Source organism: Hevea brasiliensis, chromosome 17 (assembly GCF_030052815.1).
Source record: "Hevea brasiliensis isolate MT/VB/25A 57/8 chromosome 17, ASM3005281v1, whole genome shotgun sequence".
NCBI lineage: Eukaryota > Viridiplantae > Streptophyta > Magnoliopsida > Malpighiales > Euphorbiaceae > Hevea > Hevea brasiliensis.
In genome coordinates this window covers 38050879-38076994 of record NC_079509.1, presented here as the reverse complement: position 1 = coordinate 38076994, position 26116 = coordinate 38050879, and the positions used below count along the sequence as shown (strand labels likewise).

General features: G+C 25.7%; 1 protein-coding gene and 1 long non-coding RNA gene across 2 annotated transcripts; both read left to right on the top strand.

Moving 5' to 3' along the window:
• Positions 1-174: 174 nt before the first annotated feature.
• Positions 175-5331, top strand: LOC110652764 (putative vesicle-associated membrane protein 726). The gene is made up of 3 exons (XM_058139726.1): positions 175-539; positions 858-1154; positions 5064-5331. Exons 1-2 carry the CDS (start codon positions 350-352, stop codon positions 1034-1036), a joined length of 369 nt encoding a protein of 122 aa, XP_057995709.1. The 5' UTR covers positions 175-349; the 3' UTR covers positions 1037-1154; positions 5064-5331.
• Positions 5332-24315: 18984 nt separating this feature from the next.
• Positions 24316-25594, top strand: LOC131175429 (uncharacterized). Its single transcript, XR_009145622.1, has 2 exons — positions 24316-24697; positions 25013-25594. It is a non-coding gene; the product is annotated as an uncharacterized LOC131175429 (long non-coding RNA).
• Positions 25595-26116: the final 522 nt, after the last annotated feature.

Genomic DNA, 26116 nt, shown 5'->3' with positions numbered 1-26116 from the left:
TATATATAAATAAAAATATAATGCTCATACTTTAAATATTAGTACAAATATTTACTGAAAATAAAATAGATTTTTTTTTTCTAAAAATAAAATAGATTGATAGGTAGATTTTAACATAGCTTAAGGACTTTAGCTGTAAGTTAGTCAAAAATTAAACCTATCATTAAACCCCAAACCCCACTCTTCCTTTTAACTATCCCTGCTTTAAAACCTCATCAACAACCCCTCGCTCCCTCTCTCTGGTGGGAAAAGAAAGCAAAAGAAGGGGAGGAGAGAGATTTTCGATCAAATTCTCAGATCTCTCTCTGCACGAGTTCAAGACCTTTAATCGCTTTATCAAATAACCAAAATGGGCCAGCAATCGTTGATCTACTCATTCGTTTCATGTGGAAATGTGATTCTTGCTGAGTACACAGAATTCAGTGGCAATTTCAATTCCATAGCGTTTCAGTGCCTCCGGAAGCTCCCTACCACCAACAATAAGTTTACTGACAACTGCGATGCCCACTCCTTCAATTACCTCGTCGACAATGGCTACAGTGAGTCTTTTAAAATTACTATTTTATGTTTGTTTCCCGAGAAATTAAAGGATCGAATGAAGTGTAATTTTTGTAAATTAATTTTAAGAAACATAATTAAAATTCTATGTTTGTAATGGATTTGAATGAAAGATTATGTCAAATTGCCACAAGAAATCCCTACCCACTGTTTTCGTTGTCTTAAATCCAAAACCTGTTTTCATTCTTTCCTCGCGTTTCCCTATGAAACCCTCTCTTCTTTCTTCTTCCGTAATTTTATTTCTTTCTGTGATGAATACTTTCTCGTTCTCTGGTCATCTCTCGTTCTCGGTCCTTTAGCCATGGGACGTGGTAGAAAGCGGCAGCTACCGGAGTTAACCCTCGATGTATCGACGGAACTGCCAGAAATCGACGGCAATTCCCCGGAGTGTTGTGGATCCAAGGCGGGACAAGGAGGCGGCGATGTTTTGCCACATGGAAAGGAGCAATCTACGGAAAATAAGAGCACTACAGTGTAATCAAGAACACTACAGTTGGACCTGTTGAACAGAGAGGTGAAAAAGTGGAAAAAGTTGAAGACGAAAGCCCAGCGAATGATCAGACGATGATAGAGAGAGGTCAAGCTCGCCGCTCTTGGTTCGTTACCTCAGTGCTTTTATCATTAGGAATTCTGTGATTAAGGTATCGGTGATTTTATCATTTGTAATTCTGAGATTGAGGTGTCTGGAGCTTTTACCATAAATTTTAAATAAGACTATGAAATTGTGATTTGGAGACGTTAGAGCGCCTTGCAATGAGTTTACTTGAAATTTTGGGCCCATTTTGGGCCTAACTCAAAAGTATTTTACCTCCTAGCTAGATGAATTTTTCTCTCTAATGGGTCTAATTCGTGCACCCTGATGCATTATATCCCCAAAAGTCTCACTTAAAACCAATTACAAGGGCTTGGCTCTCTTTCCATGCTTGTATGTCTCTGCTTTATTTCTCATTTTAGTTTCCGCAATACTTGAACTAAGACACTTTTAATGTGAAATTAAATATAACAAAGCAATATCATAGAATTGCTTGTAAATAGCCGTCTTACTATAGTATAGTCATGGTCAATATGGTATGGTGGTATAGTCATGGTACCTTCTGTTTTATTATGTTGTAAGGGAGCATATACTTGACAGCTTGGTGTGAACAATTCTATGGCTTTGCCTTTTGGATATGAAATGATACTTTTGTTTAATCCATTAAAGGCATTGCTACATTGGTTATGTGATGCGAACCTTAAGAACGATGTCTAGAACTCATGAACAAGTTTATTTTATAATCCCAAAAATGTCAAAATCAAGTTTAAACACCAAGGAATATCTTGACATATCAATTATAGAGAATTGAAAACTAAGATAATTCAAAGATAGAATTAAAGATTCTTGACCCAAAGTTTATAATCAAATAAGAACAAAAAATATCAAGATTGTTAAATCCTACAAGATTAATCACTCTTGGAGAATTTAGTTTAGTTCAAAAAAAAACTTAGGAAAAATCTCTCAATTGTATTAATTTTATCAAATGTAATGTTCAATTGAAAAAGTATTAAGTTAGCCTTATATATGCAGCTAAAACTCTAAATTCCTAAACTAAAAAAAATAATAATAAAATAAAACCCTAAAAACTAATAAAAGTTGGTGTGGCTACACTCCCACCTAAAGCCCAAAACACATAAATAAGATTCAAAACACATAAATTTGATAAAAAAATAATTAATAAAAATATTTAGACATGTCCTAGATAAAAAGGATACATTGAATTTGCGTAGAAACCCGTCAATTCTATCAAAATGTTTTTTTTATCACCTTCCACGCAGACTTGGATCAAATTAAGCCACTTCCCATCTTCTTGTAAGCCCAATTTATTGATTGTATCTCCATATTTAGCTTCTTGTGCAACTACTTCCTCAATCAACTCTTGCATCTTCTAAATTCTAGTCCTTGTGATTGGAGTTTCTTGTGCAATTGCATCTTGAATCATCTCATGAACATTTCTAGGATCTTATTATTCTTGTTGATTTCTATCGTCTCCTCCCTCTTCAAAAGGATTCATCCTCGAATCTTTACCTATATCAAAAGGGGAAAGATTAGTAACATTAGAAGTAGCACTTACATTGTACTTACTAGGAAGATCCAACTTATAAGCATTATCATTAATCTTGGCCACCACTTGAAATGGACCATCTGCTCTAGAATGAAGCTTAGAGTTTCTTTGAATTGGAAATCTTTCCTTCCTCATATTCATCCAAACCCAATCTCCTGGTTGGAAAGTAACTCGCTTTCTTCCTTTATTAGCTTGGGCTGTGTATCTCTTATTCTTCTTCTCAATGTGCTATTAGCTTGTTCATGGATCCTTTTAACCAACTCAGCCTTCTTTTTTCCATCTAAACTTGAAATCTCTTGCACAATTCTAATGAAGTTAAAGGATTAAACCCATAAATAATCTCAAAAGGTGAAAAACCAGTAAAAGAATGCATACTTCGGTTATATGCAAATTCAATAAATGGTATATATCCTTCCCATGATTTCAAATTCTTTCTAACGACAGCACGCAAAGGAGTTGTTAAAGTTTTATTAACTACTTCAGTTTGTCCATCAGTTTGTAGGTGACATGTAATAGAAAATAGCAGTTTAGTACCCAACTTACCCCCATAATACTTTTCAAAAGTAGCTTAGGAACTTAACATCTCTATCACTAACAATGCTCCTAGTGAAGCCATGTAATCTCACAACTTCCCTAAAGAATAAATCAACAATATTTGTGGCACCATCAGTTTAAAGGCAAGGAATGAAATGTTCTATCTTAGAAAATCTATCCACTACCACAAATATAGAATCTTTACCTTCCCTAACTATTAATGTTTGAACCTTATATCTATTTTTAGGAGAGATTGGTGTATTAACCAAGACTTGCACATGTCCCATGGTTATTGAAATATCTTGGTAGAATACCCCAACCCATATTTCTGCTTTCTTTTATTTTATTTTTGGACACAGAATTCAGATGGTATTTTTTTTTTGAATGAAATTGCTAGAGCTTTACTTCAAAGTTCTTCTTAGAACTCTCTCCATTACTCTTAGCAAATTTTTGCCTTGATTTGTTAAGTTTTATTATATGTTCAAGGTTGTTCATTAGTATAGATGAATTGGTCTTATTCTTGGCTACCTTTCTTGTGATTTTTCGATTCTCGATTTTCAAAGGTGAAGGGTTGAAGGTTCAAGGGAGTTTCTTAGCTTGTTTTAAAAACGGCTCTTTGGTCTTTCTTCTTAGTGGAATCAGCTACTAAGAGGAGAAATCGTATCACATTTTACATAGAATGAACTTGTCACCAGTGACTCCCTAATCTAATGTGCTCGGCTTATATAGAGGCTTTTTAGAAATTTCGCTTAATATATCTAATGTGTTTGGCTCATACAGAGGCTATTCAGGATTTTTGCTTAAAACATTACGTGTCATGCACCAAGGGCATTGTAAAGATCTCTACTTGAATTTTAAGTATCCATAACATACATAACATAATATAGTTATAACTATGGGAAGAGTCAGTGAGTCATCCATAATTCATCATGTGCTAACAATAATAATGCAAATATGCATATATTCATGTTCTAGATATATACACCCTAAACAAATATGACATAATGTATAAGGATGATCATAAATTAAATTTAAGAAGTTCACTTTTATTAAGGTTAGAATTACTCACTTCTTGTAACCTATAAACCACCTAACTCGAACGGTAGCTGTCCTCAGATTCTTAACTTTTCAAGTCCCTCAAGTCCGATCTTATAACATTGGGCCCTAAGAAGTTTTACAAGGTTCTAAACTCTATACACATAATAAATATCTTATTCTAGACCTTTAGGAACTATGAAACCATGTTTTAGAACCTTAGACAAAAAAGGTAAAAAAGCAACACGTACTTTGGCTGTTGAAGTCTTGGACTTCAGTTGTCGAATTCTCAGTCTTCGGACGGCCCTTTTTGTATGGTATTGACTATGACTATCGAAGTCTTGGCCCTTTTGCTTCAAGTGAATTTTTCCTGGACATTTTGCTAACCCATTTCAGTTGAACAGATAAAGATTTGAAACCAACTTCAAAAGGAGCCTTGATACTGACTTTAATTTGTTCCATGACTTGTTAAGCAATTTGAGCGAAAATGCTAGCTATATTGAATGCAATTGGAGCCACCTTTTGTGCTGGGGGTGACTCGTTGTCAGTTCGTTCTTATTGAGATTGAGATTGACATTAAGTTTAGCTTCATCGACTACTCTTTTAAGATTTGGCCCTGTAGCTTCTTTTTCATAAAAACTTCTTGTTTTGGGCATGATGACCAAAATACTTGTGTGCAAATTGTGAGATTTGAATGAATGAAGTGAGCGAAAAGATGATGAGAGATAGTCCCATTGATAGTTGCGTAAAATGGCATATCTTTATCATTACATACTTAGCCTTTTGAGTTTGTTTCTTCTTTAATTAGCTTGTTAATGCTTATTGTTATGTTATTAGGTGTTTACAAGAGTTGTAAGAGCTTATGAAGTATAAAGAGATGAATTGAGCATAAAAAGAAGCAAAAGGAGCTTAGGAGTGTCTTATTCATGGTATTTGGAGGCTAATGGTGAAAAACGAACAGATTCGAACATCAGGTCATATTAAGCTTTTTTAGACAGCCTTAATAGAACTTGTATGTAATTCACTATTTAGAGTGTAAATCTGGCCTTATGGGCTTAGAGGGACCTTAATTGATATATAAAAATTAATGCTTGTTTGGTTTCTACAGTTAATTTATTTAAGTGAATTAATTATTGCAATAGTGTCAATGATTGATACTTAATTTTCATAGTGGATATATATCTTTCTACTAAGCCATTATTATATTGTATTAGTTGCATTCTTGATACTTTTAGCTTTCAGTTTAATTTGATTAGTAACCCCTTGTTTTCTTTATTGTTAGTATGTGAAAATACTTAAGTTCACTTTGCTAATTAGTCAACCATTCTCTGTGGGATCGATCTCTACTTGCTCTTGCTACAACTAAGTTAGTCTAGTAAAGTACTTTATTTGATTGGTGCATTTGGCACGCATCATCCACCAAGCGTGCCAAATTGTCATTTCTTCATGAAATTGATTACACTCAATTTACGCGTGTCAAAAACATGTATGGCCATTCCTCACGTGTGAATTGAATTGTAAGTGTATCAGAGATGTGTATGATCCCAATCTGAATTCTAAATAGAATGATTGGTGGGAAAAAAATAACCTAACTTTCCCTTTGGTTTCCTAACTCCACTAGGATGCGCTTCGTTAGGATCTTTACTTGTTCGGCTTTTGTGAAATTGGAAAATGACTTGATCACTTGAGAAAACTTAAAAGGAGGCTTGTGCATTGAAAAGTAAAATTGTACTTGAAAAGTAAATTGATCATTGCAAAAAATATAAATATTACATTGCAAAAATAAATTGAGCACTTGATTGAAAAGTATATTGAGAGCGTTGCTGAAAATTAAATATGTGCATTGAAAAAGTAAATTGATCGCTTTTCGGAAAAAGTAAATTGATTGCTTTACAAAAAAATAAATTGATTGCTTAGGGGAAGGTAAATTTGTGTATGCAAAAGTAAATGATCACTTTGAAAAAACTAAATCGTCACTTCAAAAGTAAATTGGGCATTGATTGGCTAATTGCTTGAAAAGTATATATGTACAGAAATTGTAAATTATAAATTGGAAATTAAAAGTAAATTTATAAGAATTGAAATATGGACAAAAAAAAGCTATAAATTGCATGAAAAATTGAGAAGATTGCTTACAGGAATTAAAATATATGCAAAGAAAATGTAAATTATTTGCTTAAAAAGTAAATTGGGCATTGATTGGCTAATTGCTTGAAAAGTATATATGTACAGAAATTGTAAATTATAAATTGGAAATTAAAAGTAAATTTATAAGAATTGAAATATGGACAAAAAAAAGCTATAAATTGCATGAAAAATTGAGAAGATTGCTTACAGGAATTAAAATATATGCAAAGAAAATGTAAATTATTTGTTTGAATTGAAAATAGAAAATTGAAATTGAAGCTAATGCTAGATTGAAATATAAAATATTGCTAAAAATGCAAAGAGATTGTTGAACCCCTTTAGTGGTTCGAGTTTAGTTATGTATTGAATCATTTGGATACATTACTGTTTTATTGAATATAAATATGTAAATAATTAATATTTAATATAATTATGATTCAAGAGTTTAAAGTAAGCATTTCTATGAGATGTAGGATATTTATGAATGTTTTTAATGCAAATATGGCCTACTTGTTTAATTTGTCTAAAATTTTACTATCCAATATTTTATGGGCCATAATTTAACCCAATATTTTATGGGCCATAGTTTAACTATGCTAACAATAAGGGCTAGAATAATCAATTACCTGACACTTATCCAATATCTTAGCCAACTAATTTAATATGTTACCCTTTTTTACTTAAAGCTTATATTTTTATTTGTCGTAATTAATGGGCCATTTTCTAATAAACCTTTATGAGCTATTATTTGGATAAATTTCAATAATTATCCCTGAATTTATGTAGTTGTAACATTACAGTACTTTAACTTTAAAGTGTAATATAAAACCCCTTAAACTTTCAAATTTTATACAAGAAAATCCTCTCGACTTTCACTTACTGATTTTTCAGTTAGAAACTAATGTGAACAGCTCTCGCATGATGCTTAGTCAAAATTTCTCTCTCTGCTCTTATGCAAAGTGTAAAATTATTCTCTCTATACGTGAAAAATTATTTTGTCTGTAAAGAGAAAAAATGATTCAATTTACACATGGCTTGAGAGAGAAATACGAAATATTGACTAAGCTACATGCTAGAATTGTCCAGATTAGCGTCTAACTGAAAAATCGGTAATTAAATATTAGAGGGATTTTACTGTGTAAAATTTGAAAGTTGATAGGGTTTTATGTTACATTTTTAAGTTGAGGGACTGTAATGTTATAACTAGATAAGTTCAAGGATAGTTATCAAAATTTATCTGCCATTATTTAGTAACCAATACGCTAATATCAGCTATGTAATGACCCATATCCATAATTCATTTAAATGTTATTATTTTATTAATTTTTCAATCATAAGGGTTAATTCATATCACTAATTTAATTTTATAAATGGATAATATAATTAACAAACTAATATTCACACTTTAACTAATGGACCCATATTCTTTTTAGAAAATTTAACATTAGATAATTAATTTGTTAATTATTAATTTAGTTGATTAATTTAAGAATATTAATTTCTTTTTTAACAAATATGGGTTCACACCATTAAGTAATAATGGGCTAATTTAATTATTTAATTATTAATTTTTTATTTTATTTAAAATATTTATATTTTTTATTTTATTGAGCCAATATTTTATTAAAAAAATAACCTAAATTTTATTGATCAAATTTTTTTAGTAATGATTATTTTTTTTACCACATATATGAGCCAAACGTTTAATGATATAGCTAGGTCCAATAAATTAATTTTAGCCTAAAAAAGTTATATCATAAAATTTTAAAAGTTGATCGAAATTGTCTTTATTAGTTGACCTAAATAATAAGCTAAATTTAAAGTGGATTTGTAAATAATAAAACAAATTTAATTAATGGCCAATTAAACTATATAAAATTATTACATAATTTGTTATTAGTTTAAGTTGGATAAGTCCCAATAATTTGAATTAAATAAATAAATTAGCGGTACAACTGTTATAGACCTAATAAATAATTAGTTTAAAGTAACATATTCAATATTTAACCAAGTAATTTAAATTCAATATTTTTTTATCTAAATTGGATCAATATTTTAATATAACATTCTATGTATAATCACTCACAATTATTGTTAACTAGATTAGAGGTCTATATAAATGTTTTAATTTTATTAATAATTTAACATATGGGCTATTACCAATTTTTATATTGGGGATAACAAATATTTTTATTGGCTCATAGTCATGGGCATTAAAATATTGAAAAGTCAAATATTGGCCCACATTTAGTCCAAATTTTTAGCCCATATATCCAATTTAAAAATTAGTTTCTTCCTGCTATAACAAATTTCTAAATGTGGATATGAGCCCATCTAAGTTTTTAATTTAAATCAGTGCATAAAAAATTAGTGACATTATTACTTTATTAACCCATTAAATCTATAAAAATAATTGGCCCAAGAATAAGAATTATATTGGCTCAAAAGATTATCCCAAATAACTTGTTTTAACTTTTGGAAATGTGATCCTCAAGTTTAAACTCTAGTTTTCCCTAAAACGTGTTTTAGGGGCTTTTTAGTGAACCCTTATCAAATCTGTCAGCATTCATTCTAATTTAAAATATCTCAACTAACTTGTTTTAACCTCTGCAAACGTGATCTTCGAATTCAAATCTTAGTTTTCCTTAAAACGTGTTTTATGGGCTTTTTTGGTGAACCCTTACTAAACCTACCCAGCATTCATTCTAACTTTAGGATCACCTTAATTTCGTCCCAAATAGAACAATATTAAATTTCAGATCAAAATTTCATCACTTGCCTTGTCATCTTAATCCCAGCTCAATTTGCCCTAATTGAACCTTTAGTTCCAAATATGTTTGAAACCTTGTTGAATCTTTCCAGAGCCTTGAGTTTACCTTTAAAATCATTATTTCAGTGTTTTTTTTTAAATTGTCTAATTCTTATTTTAAGTGTTTGATTATTCTTAATGTTAGTAGTATGCCCTAGAGCATATCATTTAGTATGTATCTTGTACATATTTTATTAATAAAAAAGGCAATTTCACTTTTCCGTTTACATAATATATTTATATGTAATAGAAAAGGTCCATTGATATTTTGTTAGAAATTCTATTATTAAGTTGTTAAGAATATGAGTGACAGTATTTCTAGTACAAAGTATCATAAATTAGTTCACAATCGAAGATACTTCACAATAAGGACATGACTTATCTAGAAAGATTGTAATCATGTTTATTCCCAAGTTACTTATATGAGATGTAAATAAGATGGAATGGTGAGTCTCATGCCATATAACAAACATGATAGGCACTTACACATGATAAGTAGGCCAAATCAGTGACGCATATGACAAGCACATGGAGTTTACACTTGTCAATGCATTGTCATATATCATATCAGTGCATATAATCTTTAGACTTGAGATAATAAAGTTATCTTGTATATAGGTGGTTTGAGTTTGATACTGCTTTCATACTTGTACTGTGTATGGGTATATGGGCATGTGTTGGCTCCTACTAGTTATATATGGAGGTAGGTATTGATCAAGATGGAATCTGTTACCCTAAGTAAATAGGGATAAAATCCTATGTTCATTTAATTGTTCTTGATGTTTCAAGTTCCTGGCCAGGACAGACAGATTTAGTCAGAAAAGAGTTTCTGACAAGAAAATCTTTTTAATCAAGAATTAGAATTAAAAGAAAACATAATATTCATAGCAAATGGGGTTTAACATAGACCATGACTACAGCTCGAATTGAGATTTTATAACAGAGAGATTCTAGTGCATGATAACATATGACTATAGGTTCATTTAAAGGTATTCCTTGTTACTGATTGGGTGGTCATGGCATGCTATGCTAGGTGTCAACCATGGTCTATGAGATGCCTAAAATGATTTAGAGAAATCATTTATGGTAAGAAAGAGTTCTGATGATATTAAGAGTTAATATTATATCTCATTGCCAATTAGTGATGACCTAGTAAGTCACACACATACACAAGATAATCGCCAAGTTAAATGTGATGTAATTGATTAATTAAAGAGTTTAATTAATTATTTAAATAGGTTTAGTTTGCAATTAGATTGCAAAGTCCCTAGCATGTCTTGAAATAAAATCTAGGTTATTGGATGTATAGTATAAGTTAAATTTATATTTAAAGTGTTTAAATATGAATTTAATTATGAGAAATTAATTAATAGAGATTAATTAATTAATTTATATTTGATATAAATTGATTAGAAGAGGAGAAATAATTATTTTGGATTGAGAACTCAAGATTAAAATACAAGGGTAATTTACTCATTTCACTGGGTGACATGTGGCATCATGAGATGGTGACATATAGCACCATATAAGTTTGCCATTTGTCTTTCTATCATGCAAGGGGATCAAAGTCAAGATTAAATCTAGCTTTGACACTTGGCTTAATGTGATTAGGTCAATTAAAATTAAGATGCAATCAGGTGATGACATGTGGCAAGGGTTTTAAGTAATGACCTAATTATAAAAGGGAAAAGAAAGAAAAATTCAGCCACTCTTCTTATTCCCTCAAGTGTGCTGCCACCTATGGCTCTCTCTCCTCTCTTCATCTTCTTTCATCAATTCAAAGAGAATTGCCCATATTCCTTTGAATTAAAATTGCTTGAAATTGTTTCTAGTGTCCTATACACATTTACAACCTCTCTAAAGGCAAATCCCTAATTTCTAATTGGTTGGCAAGGCTTGAGAAGCTGGTTTAGGGGCTACCATTGGTAATCTTGGTGTGGACAAGCTAGAGGGACAACTCTTAAGGTTCTATGTACTTCACAAAGGTACCAATTACATCTATAGTGCATCAAAAGGTTAGTGCACATATTATTCTTTTAATCTAGGATTCTAATGAATTAATTTATTAATTCAAAAATCTTAAATAGCAAATATAGATCCTAATACATATTAAAAGTGTTTTAATATACAATTGAACATTGAAATCAATTAGGCATATAATGGATATGGCATGATGCTTGAAACCCTAGAAGAAAAATTTTGTATTCAATGTTCTAATCTGTCAATTTACATGCTTCTGCTTCTTCACATAATTTATTTAGTCTTTGTTTTCCAAACCAATATGTCATTTTAGTGCCCTTGAAAGCACATTAAATAACTTCTTTTTTAACAAAAACAACCTTAAATTGTCTCAAATAACTTGTTTGAGCTTCTAGAAATGTGATCTTCAAGTCTAAATCCTAGTTTTCCTCCAAACGTGTTTTAGGGGCTATTTTAGTAAACCCTTATCAAACCTGCCTAGCATGTATTCTAACTTTAGGATTACTTTAGCTACATCCCAAATAGATCTCATGTTAAATTTCAAGTCAAAATTTTATCGTTTGCCTAATAATCTAAAATCTTTCATTAATTCACCCCAATTGAACCTTTAGTTATAAATCTGCTTGAAACATTTGTCGAATCTTTCCAGACCCTTGATTTTACCTTTAATATCATTATTTCACTGTTTTTAAATTGTCTGATTCTTACTTTAAGCATTTGACTATTCATAATTTATTTATTCTTTGTTATTTCTTTGCAACCAAAATGATCTGTCATCTTAATGCCCTTGAAAGCACATCAATAAACTTTTATTTCATTAAAAGCAACCCTAAAATAAACACAAATAACTTGTTTTAGTTTTTGCAAATGTGAACTTCAAGTCAAAACCCTAGTTAACCTCAAAACGTGTTTTACTGTCAGTTTTAGTGAACTCGTATCAAACCTGTCTAGCATTCGTTCTAAATTTATAATTGCTCATGTCCCAAATAGACCTCATATTAAATTTCGTGTCAAAATTTCATCGCTTGCCTAGTGATGTAGAATCTCACCTCAATTTGCCTCAAGGAACATTTAGTTACAAATCTATTTGAAACCTTGTCGAATTTTCACGCACTTTGATTTTACCTTTAATACCATTATTTCAGTATTTTTAAATTGTCTAATTCCTATTTCACTATTCATAATCATTAAAATTATGCTACATTAGTAACAACATATAAAATAATAATATTTTGTCACATCAGCCATTATGTCAGCAAGAACATAAATGTTTCTATCAATCACTTACCACGTCAAGAACAACATATTAAAAATGATTTTTTGCCACATTAGCACCCCCAATTCCTTAATTTGACCACGATATAATAAATACAAAAATTTTAAATTAGGCCAAAATTGACCAAAAAAAAAAAAGTTTTGGCTATAATTGCAAAAAAGTATAAAATTTTGGATTTTTTTTATAACATTTGGCTTATAATTTAATCAACTTTAAATTATTTATATTATTATATTTTTAATTATTTTTATTATGAAATCTTTGTTAAAAATTTTGAAAGACAAAAAGTTTAGTTTACATAAAAAGTTATAAAAATAAAATATAAATATTTGACTTATTTATAATTAATTAATAATTTAATATTTTTTTATTTTAATTTCTTATATATATATGTATGTATGAGCAGGAAGGTATTTCCAAAAGAATATGAATATATTAATTTAATAATTATAAAATTGATATTCTAAAATATTTTTATAATGGCCCATATTGGTCAAGTTGAATAGCCCATATTTTGTTAGGTCAATAAACTTCAAATTATTAGAATATAGCCTCGCAAAATTATTTCTTTTACGATTATAACAACTTAGTTGGGCGATTAAGATATTCTTTTTAGCCTAGTAAAAGGTTTTGCTCTAATTATACGCACCTAGGTCCACTACTATTCCATTATGTTGATTTTAAAATAATTGATAATATTTTAATAATTTAAAATTTTTTATATTAGTCCAATTAAACAATAAAATTATTGAGCTCATATTCCACTAATTTTGTTCAATATTCTGAATTATTATAAAATAGACATTAATTAATGGCCCACATTAATGTTGGCCAATAATGTACTAATGTCTATCTTAATGGTGATATCATTATAATTAATTTTTTTAATTTAGAGCATTAATATTATCTAAATGTATATTATTGGCCTAATAAAGAATATATTCATATTTAAATTACTAATTAACAAGTTGTAAAGTTCAAAAATTTAATGATTATACTTACATTTAAAGTTTTTTTTAAGTAATAAAATAAATTAAATTGTGAATAATTAAAAAAAATTTTATTAATCCAATTAAATAGAAATTTTAAAAGTGGCTCACAGTATATTCTAATGAAATCAATATGTAATAATAACAATTAATCTTTCAAAAATTATCACGTTAAATTCACCTTAGCTAATGGACCAAATTACTAGACCAGTAATGACGATTAAAATATCCTAATTTTTCAAAACTTTTAATTATTATATGAGTATTAAATATTTTTCCCTATATTTTTAAAATTATCAACAAATCAAGCTATTTGTTTCTCATCTTAAATTATATATATATATATATATATATATATATATATATATATATATATATATATATATATATATTAACATTTATCAAATTAATTTTTGTTCAAAATTTTTGCTTAATTAATTTTATTTAAATAAATTTTCTTTTGTTTTGATTGTAACTTTTAAATCAATTAATGGAAAATTATTTAAAATTGTTTTTTAATTCTTTTTATACATCAATAATGGAGATCATTGAGCCAATGCCACTGGAATATTCAAAGGATCAACCACAAGGGCAAGGGTCGGGGCAGTACAAGGGCTAGTTCAAACTTATTGTGGTAAAGAACCTGAAAATGGAGAGTTCTGCATGATAAGAGAACTCAAATGGGTGATTCTTGCTCATGTATTCAAGGATGGAGGTCACCAAGTGCAATGCTAAACAAACCCACCTTTTCGAGTGCTAAAAGTGTTAAAATTCGTCAATTTCTTCAAGAGGCTAAAGCTTTCATGGCTAGGGCTTGCAAGGGTAGCTTCAGCACAGCATGGGCGTATTTTCACAGAAGAAACATTTGAAAATTTGGGCTGTAGCAGGCAACATGCCCTGGGCATGTGATGAGGGAAGAAAATATGGCCTAGGCCATGTTTTGCTAAAAACCACAAATTTGCTTGTTTTGCCAAGGGTTACACACCCTAGGCATGTAAATAAGTGAGGCGCACGCTCTGGGCATGGGATAAATTTCAACAACTGTCCTTGAACTTATATAGTTGTAACATTACAATCCTTTAACTTTAAAATGTAACATAAAACCCCCTAAACTTTCAAATTTTGCACAGTAAAATCCCTCTGACTTTCAATTACTAATTTTTCAGTTAGAAACTGATGTGAATAGCTCCCGCATGGCACTTAGGCAACATTTCTCTCTCTTCTTTTATGCAAAGTGTAAAATTATTTTCTTTACACATGAAAAATTATTCTTTCTATATAGAGGAAAATGATTCAATTTACACATAGCTTGAGAGTGAAAAGAGAAATACTGACTAAGCTCCATGCTGGAAATGTCAATGTCAGCGTTTAACTGAAAAACTGATAATCGGAGATTAGAAGGATTTTACTATGTAAAATTTAAAAGTTGATGGGATTTTGTGTTATATTTTTAAGTTGAAAGACTGTAATATTACAACTAAATAAGTTCAGGGACAGTTGATGCGTCCCACATCGGTTCTGCAGGGAGGTCTTGGGTGTTATATATATGGGTTTGAAAACCTCCCCTTGTGAGCTAGCTTTTGAGGTGGAGTTAGGCAGGTTCATATCATTTGGTATCAGGGCCTCACTCTGTATGGGTCGGTGGGCCATGTACAAAGGTTCCTTGACGTTCTTCGAGAGAAGTCGGAGTGAACGAGTCATGACCCCAGTTGCTTCATGAGGACGTTCAGTCTAAAGGGGTCGAGAATGATGCGTCCCACATCGGTTCTGCAAGAAGGTCTTGGGTGTTATATATATAAGTTTGCAAACCTTCACTTGTGAGCTATGTTTTGAGGTGGAGTTAGGCAGATTCATATCAACAGTTGTCAAAATTTATCCTTTAGGCATGTGGACTTCATAGCCTATGTTTTAGACGATTTTATTTTGGTTTTTTTTGTAATATTTTTATGTTTTTCTAGGGTTTTATGATATATTAGCAGCCACCCATAAATACCTTATGTTTCTAATGTTTTTGACAATTTTTTTATTATCAATTAAACATTGAGAGTGTTTTCTCCTTTAACATTCTTATTGAATTTTTCTTCTCGACAAGTCTGATTGGCTTTCAAGAATTAATTACTTTGATATTCTTGGTTCTCTACCACAGGTTGATATTGGGCTTTGAATCTTTTGTTTTCCTAATTGAATTATTTGCTTGGTTCTCTACCATAAGGTTGGTTTTGGATTAAATAATATCAAGTAGAAGAATCTGATTGTGAGAGTTTTGCAGAATTGGATCAATTATCTTGGGGGTTCCTTGGCAAGTCCATTGGGGTCTCATCAATAAATTTTCACCAATTGTGATAGTAATTTTTTAATTAATTGATGGTATACTAAATTAAAATACCTTATTTAATTCTTTTTATATATAAATTAATTATAATTTTTATGATTACTTTGTTTAAAATATGATAATTACTTTATTCACAAAAAAATTTTAAACATTATGAATTTTTTATATTTTATCATATAAATTTAAGTAAAGTGATATTTATCTTTTTTTTTAGTACTTTAAAAATATATAATAAATTAATGAAAAATAATATTACTCCAATAATACATAAATATAATATTTTTTGTAATTAATATAATAAAATTTATTTTAAATTAATAATAATGAATTGAATTATTTAAATTAATAAAAACATATAACATTATTATTAATTAAACATAATATTTTATTATATTATTTTCAAAAAGGCTATATCTTTATATTTTTGCAAAGTGCTAAAACTATTTTTTCTATTAGCAAGATAAATTTTTTGTAAAAAAATTTTTTTTATAAAAATTATTATCGCTTTACATAAATTTATGATATAAAATATAAAAATTAAATTTTGGAATAAATATAAAATATGTTTATATCATCATTCCCAATCCCTTTAGACTGAACGTCTTCATGAAGCAATCGGAGTTATGACTCGTTCACCTTGACTTTTCTTGAAGAATGTCCGGGAACCTTTATACATGGCCCATCGACTGCAAGTGCAGTGAGGTTCGGATACCAAATTATATGAACCTGCCTAACTCTACCTCAAAAGCTAGCTCATAAGGGAAAGTTTGCAAACCCATAAATATAACACCCAAGACCTCCTCGCAGAACCGATATGGGGTGCATCAGGAAAATAATTTTGTTGAAAAAAAATAATAAAAAGATGGATAATCAAAATATTAGTTTGGGGTGTGGTTATACTGTCCTTAAAATAATTCTGATATAAGTCACTATCTTTCAAAATTTAGTAGACTCTTTCTAATATTATAGGGAATCAGGAATTAGTAGAAATATAAATAATTTTTGATAATTGAGACTAATAATTTTTTAATAAAAAATAAAAATAAAATAAGTCGGATAAAGAATTTAAGAATAAAATATGAGAAGAAAATTTTTTCTAACTAGAAAATTAATAATCTTATCATAATTGAAAATAACTGAATAATTATAATAAAAAAAGAGAAATTTTAATGAAATTAAATTAATTAATTTTATATTTAGAGAATTAATAATTTTATCACAATTGAAAGCAATGGACTAATTATAATAAAAAATAAATTTGTAAAATATTTTTTCATAAAAATTGTTATCACTTTACAAAAATTTATTATATAAAATATAAAAATTTCATAGAAATTAAATTTTTAAATAAATAAATAAATATAAATATATATATATATATATATATATATATATATATATATATATATATATATATATATATATGTCATTATTTCTATTAATCTAATAAATTTTACAAAGATATACACATAATTTTGATATCGTAACTTATTTTTTCAATCAACTTTGCTTGTTGTTATAATCATATTTATCATTTCTCTTTGAAATTATATGACTATATCAAAATATAGTTGAGAAATGATTTCTGTATAAAAATATAATTATAGCACAAGTCACTATCTTTCAAGATTTAATGGACTCTTTCTAATGTTATAAGGTATCAGGAATCAAAAGAAATATAAATAATTTTTTTATAACTGAGACTAATAAATCTTGAAAAAAAATAATAAAAATAAAGCAAATCGGGAAAAGAATTTAAGAAACAAAATATGAGAAAAAAAATTCTAATTAGAGAATTAATAATTTTATTATAATTGAAAGAAATTGAAAACTTAAAATAAAAATAGAAAAAAATTAATGAAAATAAATTAATTATATTTTATAATTAGAGAATTAATAATTTTATAATTAAAAGCAATCGAATAATTATAATAAAGAATGAAAAAATTGAATGAAATTAAATTAATTATTTTTTATAAATAAATTATCATTTGTAATCTTATATCGCAAGGCCTTCTCTTAGAATGTCACATGGCAAGTTTTTGAAAGATTTTAGCCTATACATTAATTATATGTAAATAGGTTTAATTGAACCTTAGATTTTCAAAAGTGTAAGGAACATTGTCTACCACTAGGCTACATCTCACATTTGTTATTTGTATGTGTATATGTGTATATATATAAGTATATAACTTGCATATTTTTAATATAAAAAATTATACTGTATATATATTTTTTAAACTTGCAAATTTTATATTTTCAGCATTAAATAAAAAAATTATATATTTTTACATATTAATGATTTTTTTTAATATAATTTCAACATTGATAAATTAAAGTAAATGAATGAAATTTTATTGTTACTCTCTCCACATATTCCCCCCCCCCCCTCCCTCTCTCTCTCTCTCTCTCTCTCTCTCTCTCTCTCTCACACATGTATTACTTACACAATTAATTTCTTTATCTTAATATATAATTAATTTCTATATACATCCTCTTTCTCCTCTCCTATCGTTATATATCTATTTCATTACATACATTATTACTCTCTCCCTATGTAATCATCTCTCTCTCTATATTGCTTACCCTCTTATTATTATATATCTATCAGTATAATGCCCATGCTATGCATGGACAATTTATAATATTTATTTTTTTAATTTAATTTTTAATTATATTCTAAATAAAATACATTATTACTATTAAATTAATTTTCAATTAAAATTTTTCTCTTATTTAATTTAATTTGAATAAATTTTTATCTATTATAATAATAAATTATTAATTAATTTATAGTGTAATTAATTAAAATATCTATTTAATTCTTTTTATACACATATTAATAGTAATTTCCATGATTACTTTGATTAAAATGTAATAAAATTCTTTATTCTAAAATAATTTAAATTTCAAGAAATTTTTATATTTTATTGCATAATTTATGTAAATTGATTTTTTTAAGATTAGAGAAAATATATTAGATTAATGAAAAAATAGTATTATTTAAAAATTATATAAATATATTTTTTATTATTAATATAATAAAAATATATTAAATTACTACTAATGAATTGAATTATTTAATTTTAATAATAATGAAAATATATAACATTATTATTAACTAAAAATAACATTTTATTATATTATTTGTTAAAAATATTATATCTTTAAATTTTTATAAAGTGTAAATTTTTTTATTAATATGATATATTTTTAATAGAATAATTTTTTTATAAAAATGGTTATCGTTTTGCATAAATTTATGATGTAAGATAAATATATTTCATTAAAATTAAAATTTTAAAATATCATCATTTTTATTAATATAATAAATGTCAAAAATACATACTATTGTTCAAAAGACAAATTCTATAATTTTAATATTGTAATTTTATTTTTTTAATCATTTTTACTTGTAGTTAAATCTTCGATGTAATCATATTTGTATTCTATTTTTAAAATTTTACTTCTATATAAAAATATAGTTAAGAGATAATTTATGCATAAAAATTTAGATATTTAATTAAAATTTGAAAATATTTCTGTTGAAAATTAATAATAATAAAATATGAATAATCAAAATATTAATAATAGTTACATTTGATGTATAATTATAATGAAATAAAATATTAAAAAGTTTAAAAAATATTAAATAAGAAATTTATAAAAAAAATTAGTAATTAAATAAATATTAATTAAATATATTTAAATAAATAAATTTTGAAAATGATAACTAATAACTTTAAAAAAAAATAATAAAAATAGAGCAAATAAAAAATTTAAGAGCACTTAAGTAAAATGAAAATACATGGTGAAAAGAGAATGGTTAATATGTATCAAATGTCTCATATGACATATTACATATGGACAAATAAATAGAAATTATTTAAATAAAAGTTTAATTTTATAATTAGATATTTATTTAATTGAAAAACAGTAACAAAAGAATTTAGATTCAATTTTTATAACAGTAAAATGTTTCTCATTTATTTGGCCATTTCAATTCAATGGCTATAAGTTAGCCATAATAATAATAATAATAATAATAATAATAATAATAATAAACATTAATCAATATTAGGAAAGTGAAATAAAAAAAATATTAAAATTATTAACTTAAAAATTAATACATACTAATTATAAATAAGTCAAATCTCTATATTTTATTTTTATAACTTTTTATATAGACTATACTTTTTATCTCTCAATTTTTTTAACAAAAATTTCATACTAAAAATAATAAAAAATATAACAATATAATAAAAATATTTATTAAAGATATGAAATAATTTAAGGTTGATTAAATTATATGATAGTTGATTATGAGATTACAAATTAATGATGAATTTTCTTTAAATTAATAGCCATCTGACTTTTGTTATTATTGTTATTATTATTATTATTATTATTGTTGTTGTTGTTAAATTAATTTTTATTTTAAACTATTATTATTATTATTATTATTATTATTATTATTACTATTATTATTATTATTATTATTATTATTATTATTATTATAGAGGGTGATATGTAGTAAATAATATTTTTGCATAGATGAATTTATAAAAAAAATAATATAAATAATTTTTAAATATTGCATTTAATTACAAAAAGTTTTAATTTTTAAAAATCAAAATTTAAATAAAATAATAATTTAAATCATAAATATTAAAGTAGAATGGTAAATAATATTGATAATTAAAAGAGAAATAAAAAAGAACTAAATAATAATAATTATTATTATTATTATTATAAAAGAGTATAAAAAAGAGTTATTAATGGAAGATGACACATGGTAAGTTTTTCAAAAAAAAGTATTACATGGTATTTCCTTGAGAATACCAAGAAAAATTTAGCTTGTTTTACATAAATAATAATAAATAGATTAATTTAGATAACAAATATTTAGAATGCTAAATATAAATGCTTATCAAATTTAATATAAATATTATATTTTAAATTCAAACTCATCTGAAAGTCGGTTAAAAAATATTTAAGCTCTATTTTAATAAAGAGAAATTAAAAGTGAATGATAGATTACTTCCAATCCCTATTATATTGAAAAACGATAACAAAAGAATTTAAATTTAATTTTTATGATAATAAAATGTTTCTCATTTATTTGGCCGTTTTAATTCAATGGCCATAATAATAATAATAATAATAATAATAATAATAATAATAATAATAATAATAATGAGCATTAATTAATCTTAAGAAAGCAAAATAAAAAGCATATTAAATTATTAACATAAAAATTAATACATACTAATTATAAATAAGTCAAATCTCTATATTTTATTTTTATAACTTTTTATATAGACTATACTTTTTATCTCTTAAAATTTTTAATAAAGATTTCACAATAAAAAAAATTAAAAATATAACAATATAATAAAAATACGTATTAAAGATATTAAATAATTTAAGGTTGATTAAATAATATGCTAGTTGATTATGAGATCACAAATTAATTGTCAATTTTTTTTAAATTAATGGTCATCATTGACCTTCTATTATTATTATTATTGTTGTTGTTGTTATTGTTATTAAATTATTTTTTATTTTAAACTATTATTATTATTATTATTATTATTATTATTATTATTATTATTATTATTATTATTATTATGGTGGTGACATGTAGTAAATAATATTTTTACATAAATGAAATTATTAAAAAAATAATATAAATAACTTTTAAATGTTGTATTTAATTACAAAAAGTTTTAATTTTTAAAAATTAAATTTTAAAGAAAATAATAATTTAAATTATAAATGTTAAGGTCGAATTATAAATAATATTGATAACTAAAAGAGATATAAAAAATAAATAATTATCACTGTAAAAGAGTATAAAAGATAGTTATTAATGAAAGGTAATACGTAGCAAATTTTTCAACAAAAGTGTCACATGATATTACCTTGAGAATATATATATATATATATATATATATATATATATATGTATTATTATTTTCTCTATACGCTACATTTAAAACCTCTCATAACTATCTAAATCCTTTAAAACTCTCTCTCTCTCTCTCTCTTTCAAAATGTATAATTACTTTTTATGTGTATCTATTCCACTTATTGTTAGATATCAATTTCGTTCCATATATTATTATTCTCTCCATATGCTACATTTAAAATTCTCTCATAATTATCTCAACCTTTTCGATAACATGTTAAATTATAATATAATTTTTCTTATTAATTTTTATTTAATTAAAAGTAATTTAAAATTCAAATTTTTAAATAATTAAGATAAATTAAACCATATTAATGTAAAAAATAATTTAGAAACTTTTTATATTATAACCTAAGTTTTATAAGTTTTGATATTGTGACTTAATTTTTTTTTTTACTAAATTTATTATGATTATCTTTACTCTATTGTGATTTAGAAAGTTTTTCTATATTATAATATAAATGTATGAAAGAGAGGAAATATTAGCTTTGACCAAATTGCTATCATTTTTGAAATTAATTATAATTTTATTATTTAAATTAATTTTAAGGTTTGCATAAATTTAAATTCTTAATTTATGGTTAATATAAATTCAAATTTTTAGTCCTATTTATACTTAACTTCAATTAAATATAAAATTTTTCAAGAAGTAATCAACTAAAATAAGAAAATAATAAATAAAAAAAATAATTTGATCATATTACAATATTAAATAAAATACTTTATTAGTATCTGATTTTTCAAATTTATACTTACAATTAGTTATTTATTATACATATTTTATTAGTTGCATATTATTTTTTAAGTTAATTTTCATCTAAGAATTTTTTTAATTGCAATGAAATAATATATTAATATTTATAAAATTATGAATATTAACTAAAATAAAATATTTAATGACTATAATTTATAAAAAAAGAAAATAAAAATAATATAAATCAATCAAAGATTATTATTAATTCTAAAATTTGTTGCATGAACAACTTAAAAAGAATTTTATTTAATTTTAATTAAAGATAAATACTAACAAAATATTTAAAAATAATTAAATTTAAACCTAATTAATTTATTTCTATTTATATTTATATAATTACAAGTATAATTTCTTAAAAATTATTATTATAGAGCTAGCATTATATAACTTATAAAATATTATTTTTTTTACATTAATAATAAATAAAGGAGTAATAGTAATAATATATTATTTAATTAGATTTATATTTATATTATTACATTATTAATATTTTTCTATTTTTATTCTTTTCAGCATTGAAAATGGTGGTGTTTATGGTTCTTACTCTTTTGAATGAAAAAAAAGGGAATTGAAATAAAAGAGAGATTTTGTAAGAACTAAACTGTATTGAACTAAATTTATCTTATTGTATTGATATAGTTTTAATTTTCTTTTAATAACTGAATCAAGAATTATATTTTATCCAATCATAGTGAATACCAAAAAGAAATTTAATTAAAGCTGAAATAAATTTTATAAAAATATTTTTTTATTACTATTTCAGAAATATAATATAATTTTAATACAATTAAAATTTAAACACGTAATACATATGATATATTTATAATAACAGAAATTAATTTCAAAAATTATTCTATTTTCTAATTTTAAAAATAATTTTTTTTACATTAATCTAGATATACAATTTCATTTTATAAGTATGTATTATTTTAAATTATGAAAAATTAAAATAAAATATACACAAATCAAACTTTTAAAAAAAAAATTGAATAAATTAAATAAAATGAGCTTTACATTTATTATTAATTTATTTTAAATATTTTCACCTATTTATATTTTTAAAAGTTATTATTATATTTTTTTATTATATTACATTTAAGTTTAAAATTAAGTTAATATTACATATTAATAATATAACACAACTTTCATAAAAATATGATCGAATAAAAAATAATTTTAAAATTGATAAATATTTATATTTATATAATTAATTGAAATGACATTAAAGTTAATATTTATAATTTAAATAATTAAATATAATATGTATAATACTATGATAATATTATATAATATATAAAAAATTAATAAAAAATTATATAAAAAAATTAATTCATGTGTTTTTATAACAAGTATAATAACAATATATATATTTCAATAAAGTAACAATAACATGTAGCTAAATTATTTATACTAAATATATTATATGCATGAAAATTTAATTAATACTTATATAATATATAATTGTTAAAGAAAAATAAAATTATCATATTTAAAAAAATTTTATTTTAAAATTTTTTTAAATATGTGAACAAAATTTTTAAAGATAAATAACTAATATATACGAAAACTTTTTAAATATCTATATATTATTGCATTAATTAAATTTTAATATTAATTACTAAAATTTTAATATTTTTCATTTAAATATTTAAATTAATATTTAAATCTTATATACATAAATATAAATATAACGCTCATACTTTAAATACTAACAAAATTTAAGTATATAAACCATCTTGTTAATAAAACATAATTTTAAAAACTATTAACAAAGATTAATTTATTAACAAAATTTAAATTTGAGAACGAATATTTACTGACAATAAAATAGATTTTTTTTTTCTAAAAAAAAAAAGATTGACAGGTAGATTTTAACCATCGCTGCTTTAGAACCTCATCAGCAGCCCCCTCCCCCCCTCGCTTTTAACTATCTCTGGTGGGAAAAGAAAGCAAAAGAAGGGGTGGGGAGAGATTTTCGATCAAATTCTCAGATCTCTCTCTGTACGAGTTCAAGACCTTTAATCGCTTTATCAAATAACCAAAATGGGCCAGAAATCGTTGATCTACTCATTCGTTTCCTGTGGAAACGTGATTCTTGCTGAGTACACAGAATTCAGTGGCAATTTCAATTCCATAGCGTTTCAGTGCCTCCAGTAGCCCCCTGCGACCAACAATAAGTTCACTTACAACTGCGATGCCCACTCCTTCAATTACCTCGTTGACAATGGCTACAGTGAGTCTTTTAAAATTATTATTTTATGTTTGTTTCCCGAGAAATTAAAGAATCGAATGAAGTGTAATTTTTGTCAATTAATTTTAAGAAACATAATTAAAATTTATTTAAAATAAATTCTATGTTTGTGATGGATTTGAATGAAAGATTATGTCAAAATGCCACAAGAAATCCCCACCCACTGTTTTCGTTGTCTTAAATCCAAAACCTGTTTTCTTTCTTTCCTCGCGTTTCCTATGAAACCCTCTCCTCTTTCTTCTTCCATAATTTTATTTCTTTCTATGATAAATACTTTCTCTGCGCTCTCTGCACTAGTTTATCTCTCGTTCTCTGGTCATCTCTCGTTCTCGGTCCATTAGCCATGGGACGTGGTAGAAAGCGGCAGCTACCAGAGTTAACCCTCGATATATCGACGGAACTGCCAGAAACCGACGGCAATTCCCCGGAGTGTTGTGGATCCAAGGCGGGACATGGAGGCGGCGATGTTTTGCCACAGGGAAAGGAGCAGTCTGCGGAAAATAAGAGCACTACAGTGTAGTGAAGAACACTACAGTGGACCTATTGAACAGAGAGGTGAAAAAGTGGAAAAAGTTGAAGACGAAAGCCCAGCGAATGGTCAGACATGAAAGAGAAAGGTCAAGCTCGCCGCTCTTGGTTAGTGACCTTGGTGCTTTTATTATTTGGAAATTCTGAGAATAAGGTGTTTGGTGATTTTATTATTTGTAATTCTGAGATTGTGGTGTCTGGTGCTTTTACTACAAATTTTAAGTAAGACTATGAAGTTGTGATTTGGAGATTTTAGATCTCTTTAGAATGAGTTTACTGTAAATTTTTTTTAATGGTTTTAAGATGTTCGGAGATTTTTTTTAATGAAGTTGTGATTTGGTGCTTTTCTAATGGGTCTAATTCGTGCACCATGATGCATTTTTATAGGGTAAATTTTAATAACTATTCTTGAACTTATATGGTTGTAACACTACGGTTCTTAAATTTTTAAACGTAACATAAAACTTCATAAACTTTTAAATTTTGTACAGTAAAATTCCTCTAACTTTTAATTATTGATTTTTTAGTTGAAAACTGATGTGAACAACTCCAACATGGCTCTTAGTCAAGATTTCTCTCTCCTTTTTTATTCAAATTGTAAAATTATTCTCTCTGCATCTGAAAAATCATTCTGTTTATAATGAGAAAAAAGATTCAATTTACACATAACTTGAGAGAAAAAAGAGAAATATTGATTAAGCTCCACGCTAGAACTGTTCAGGTCAGCGTCTAACTGAAAAATTGATAATTAGAGGTTAAAGGGATTTTACTGTGTAAAATTTGAAAATTGAAGGGATTTTATATTACATTTTTAAGTTGAAGGTCTATAATATTATACTAGATAAGTTCAGGGACGATTGTCAAAATTTATCC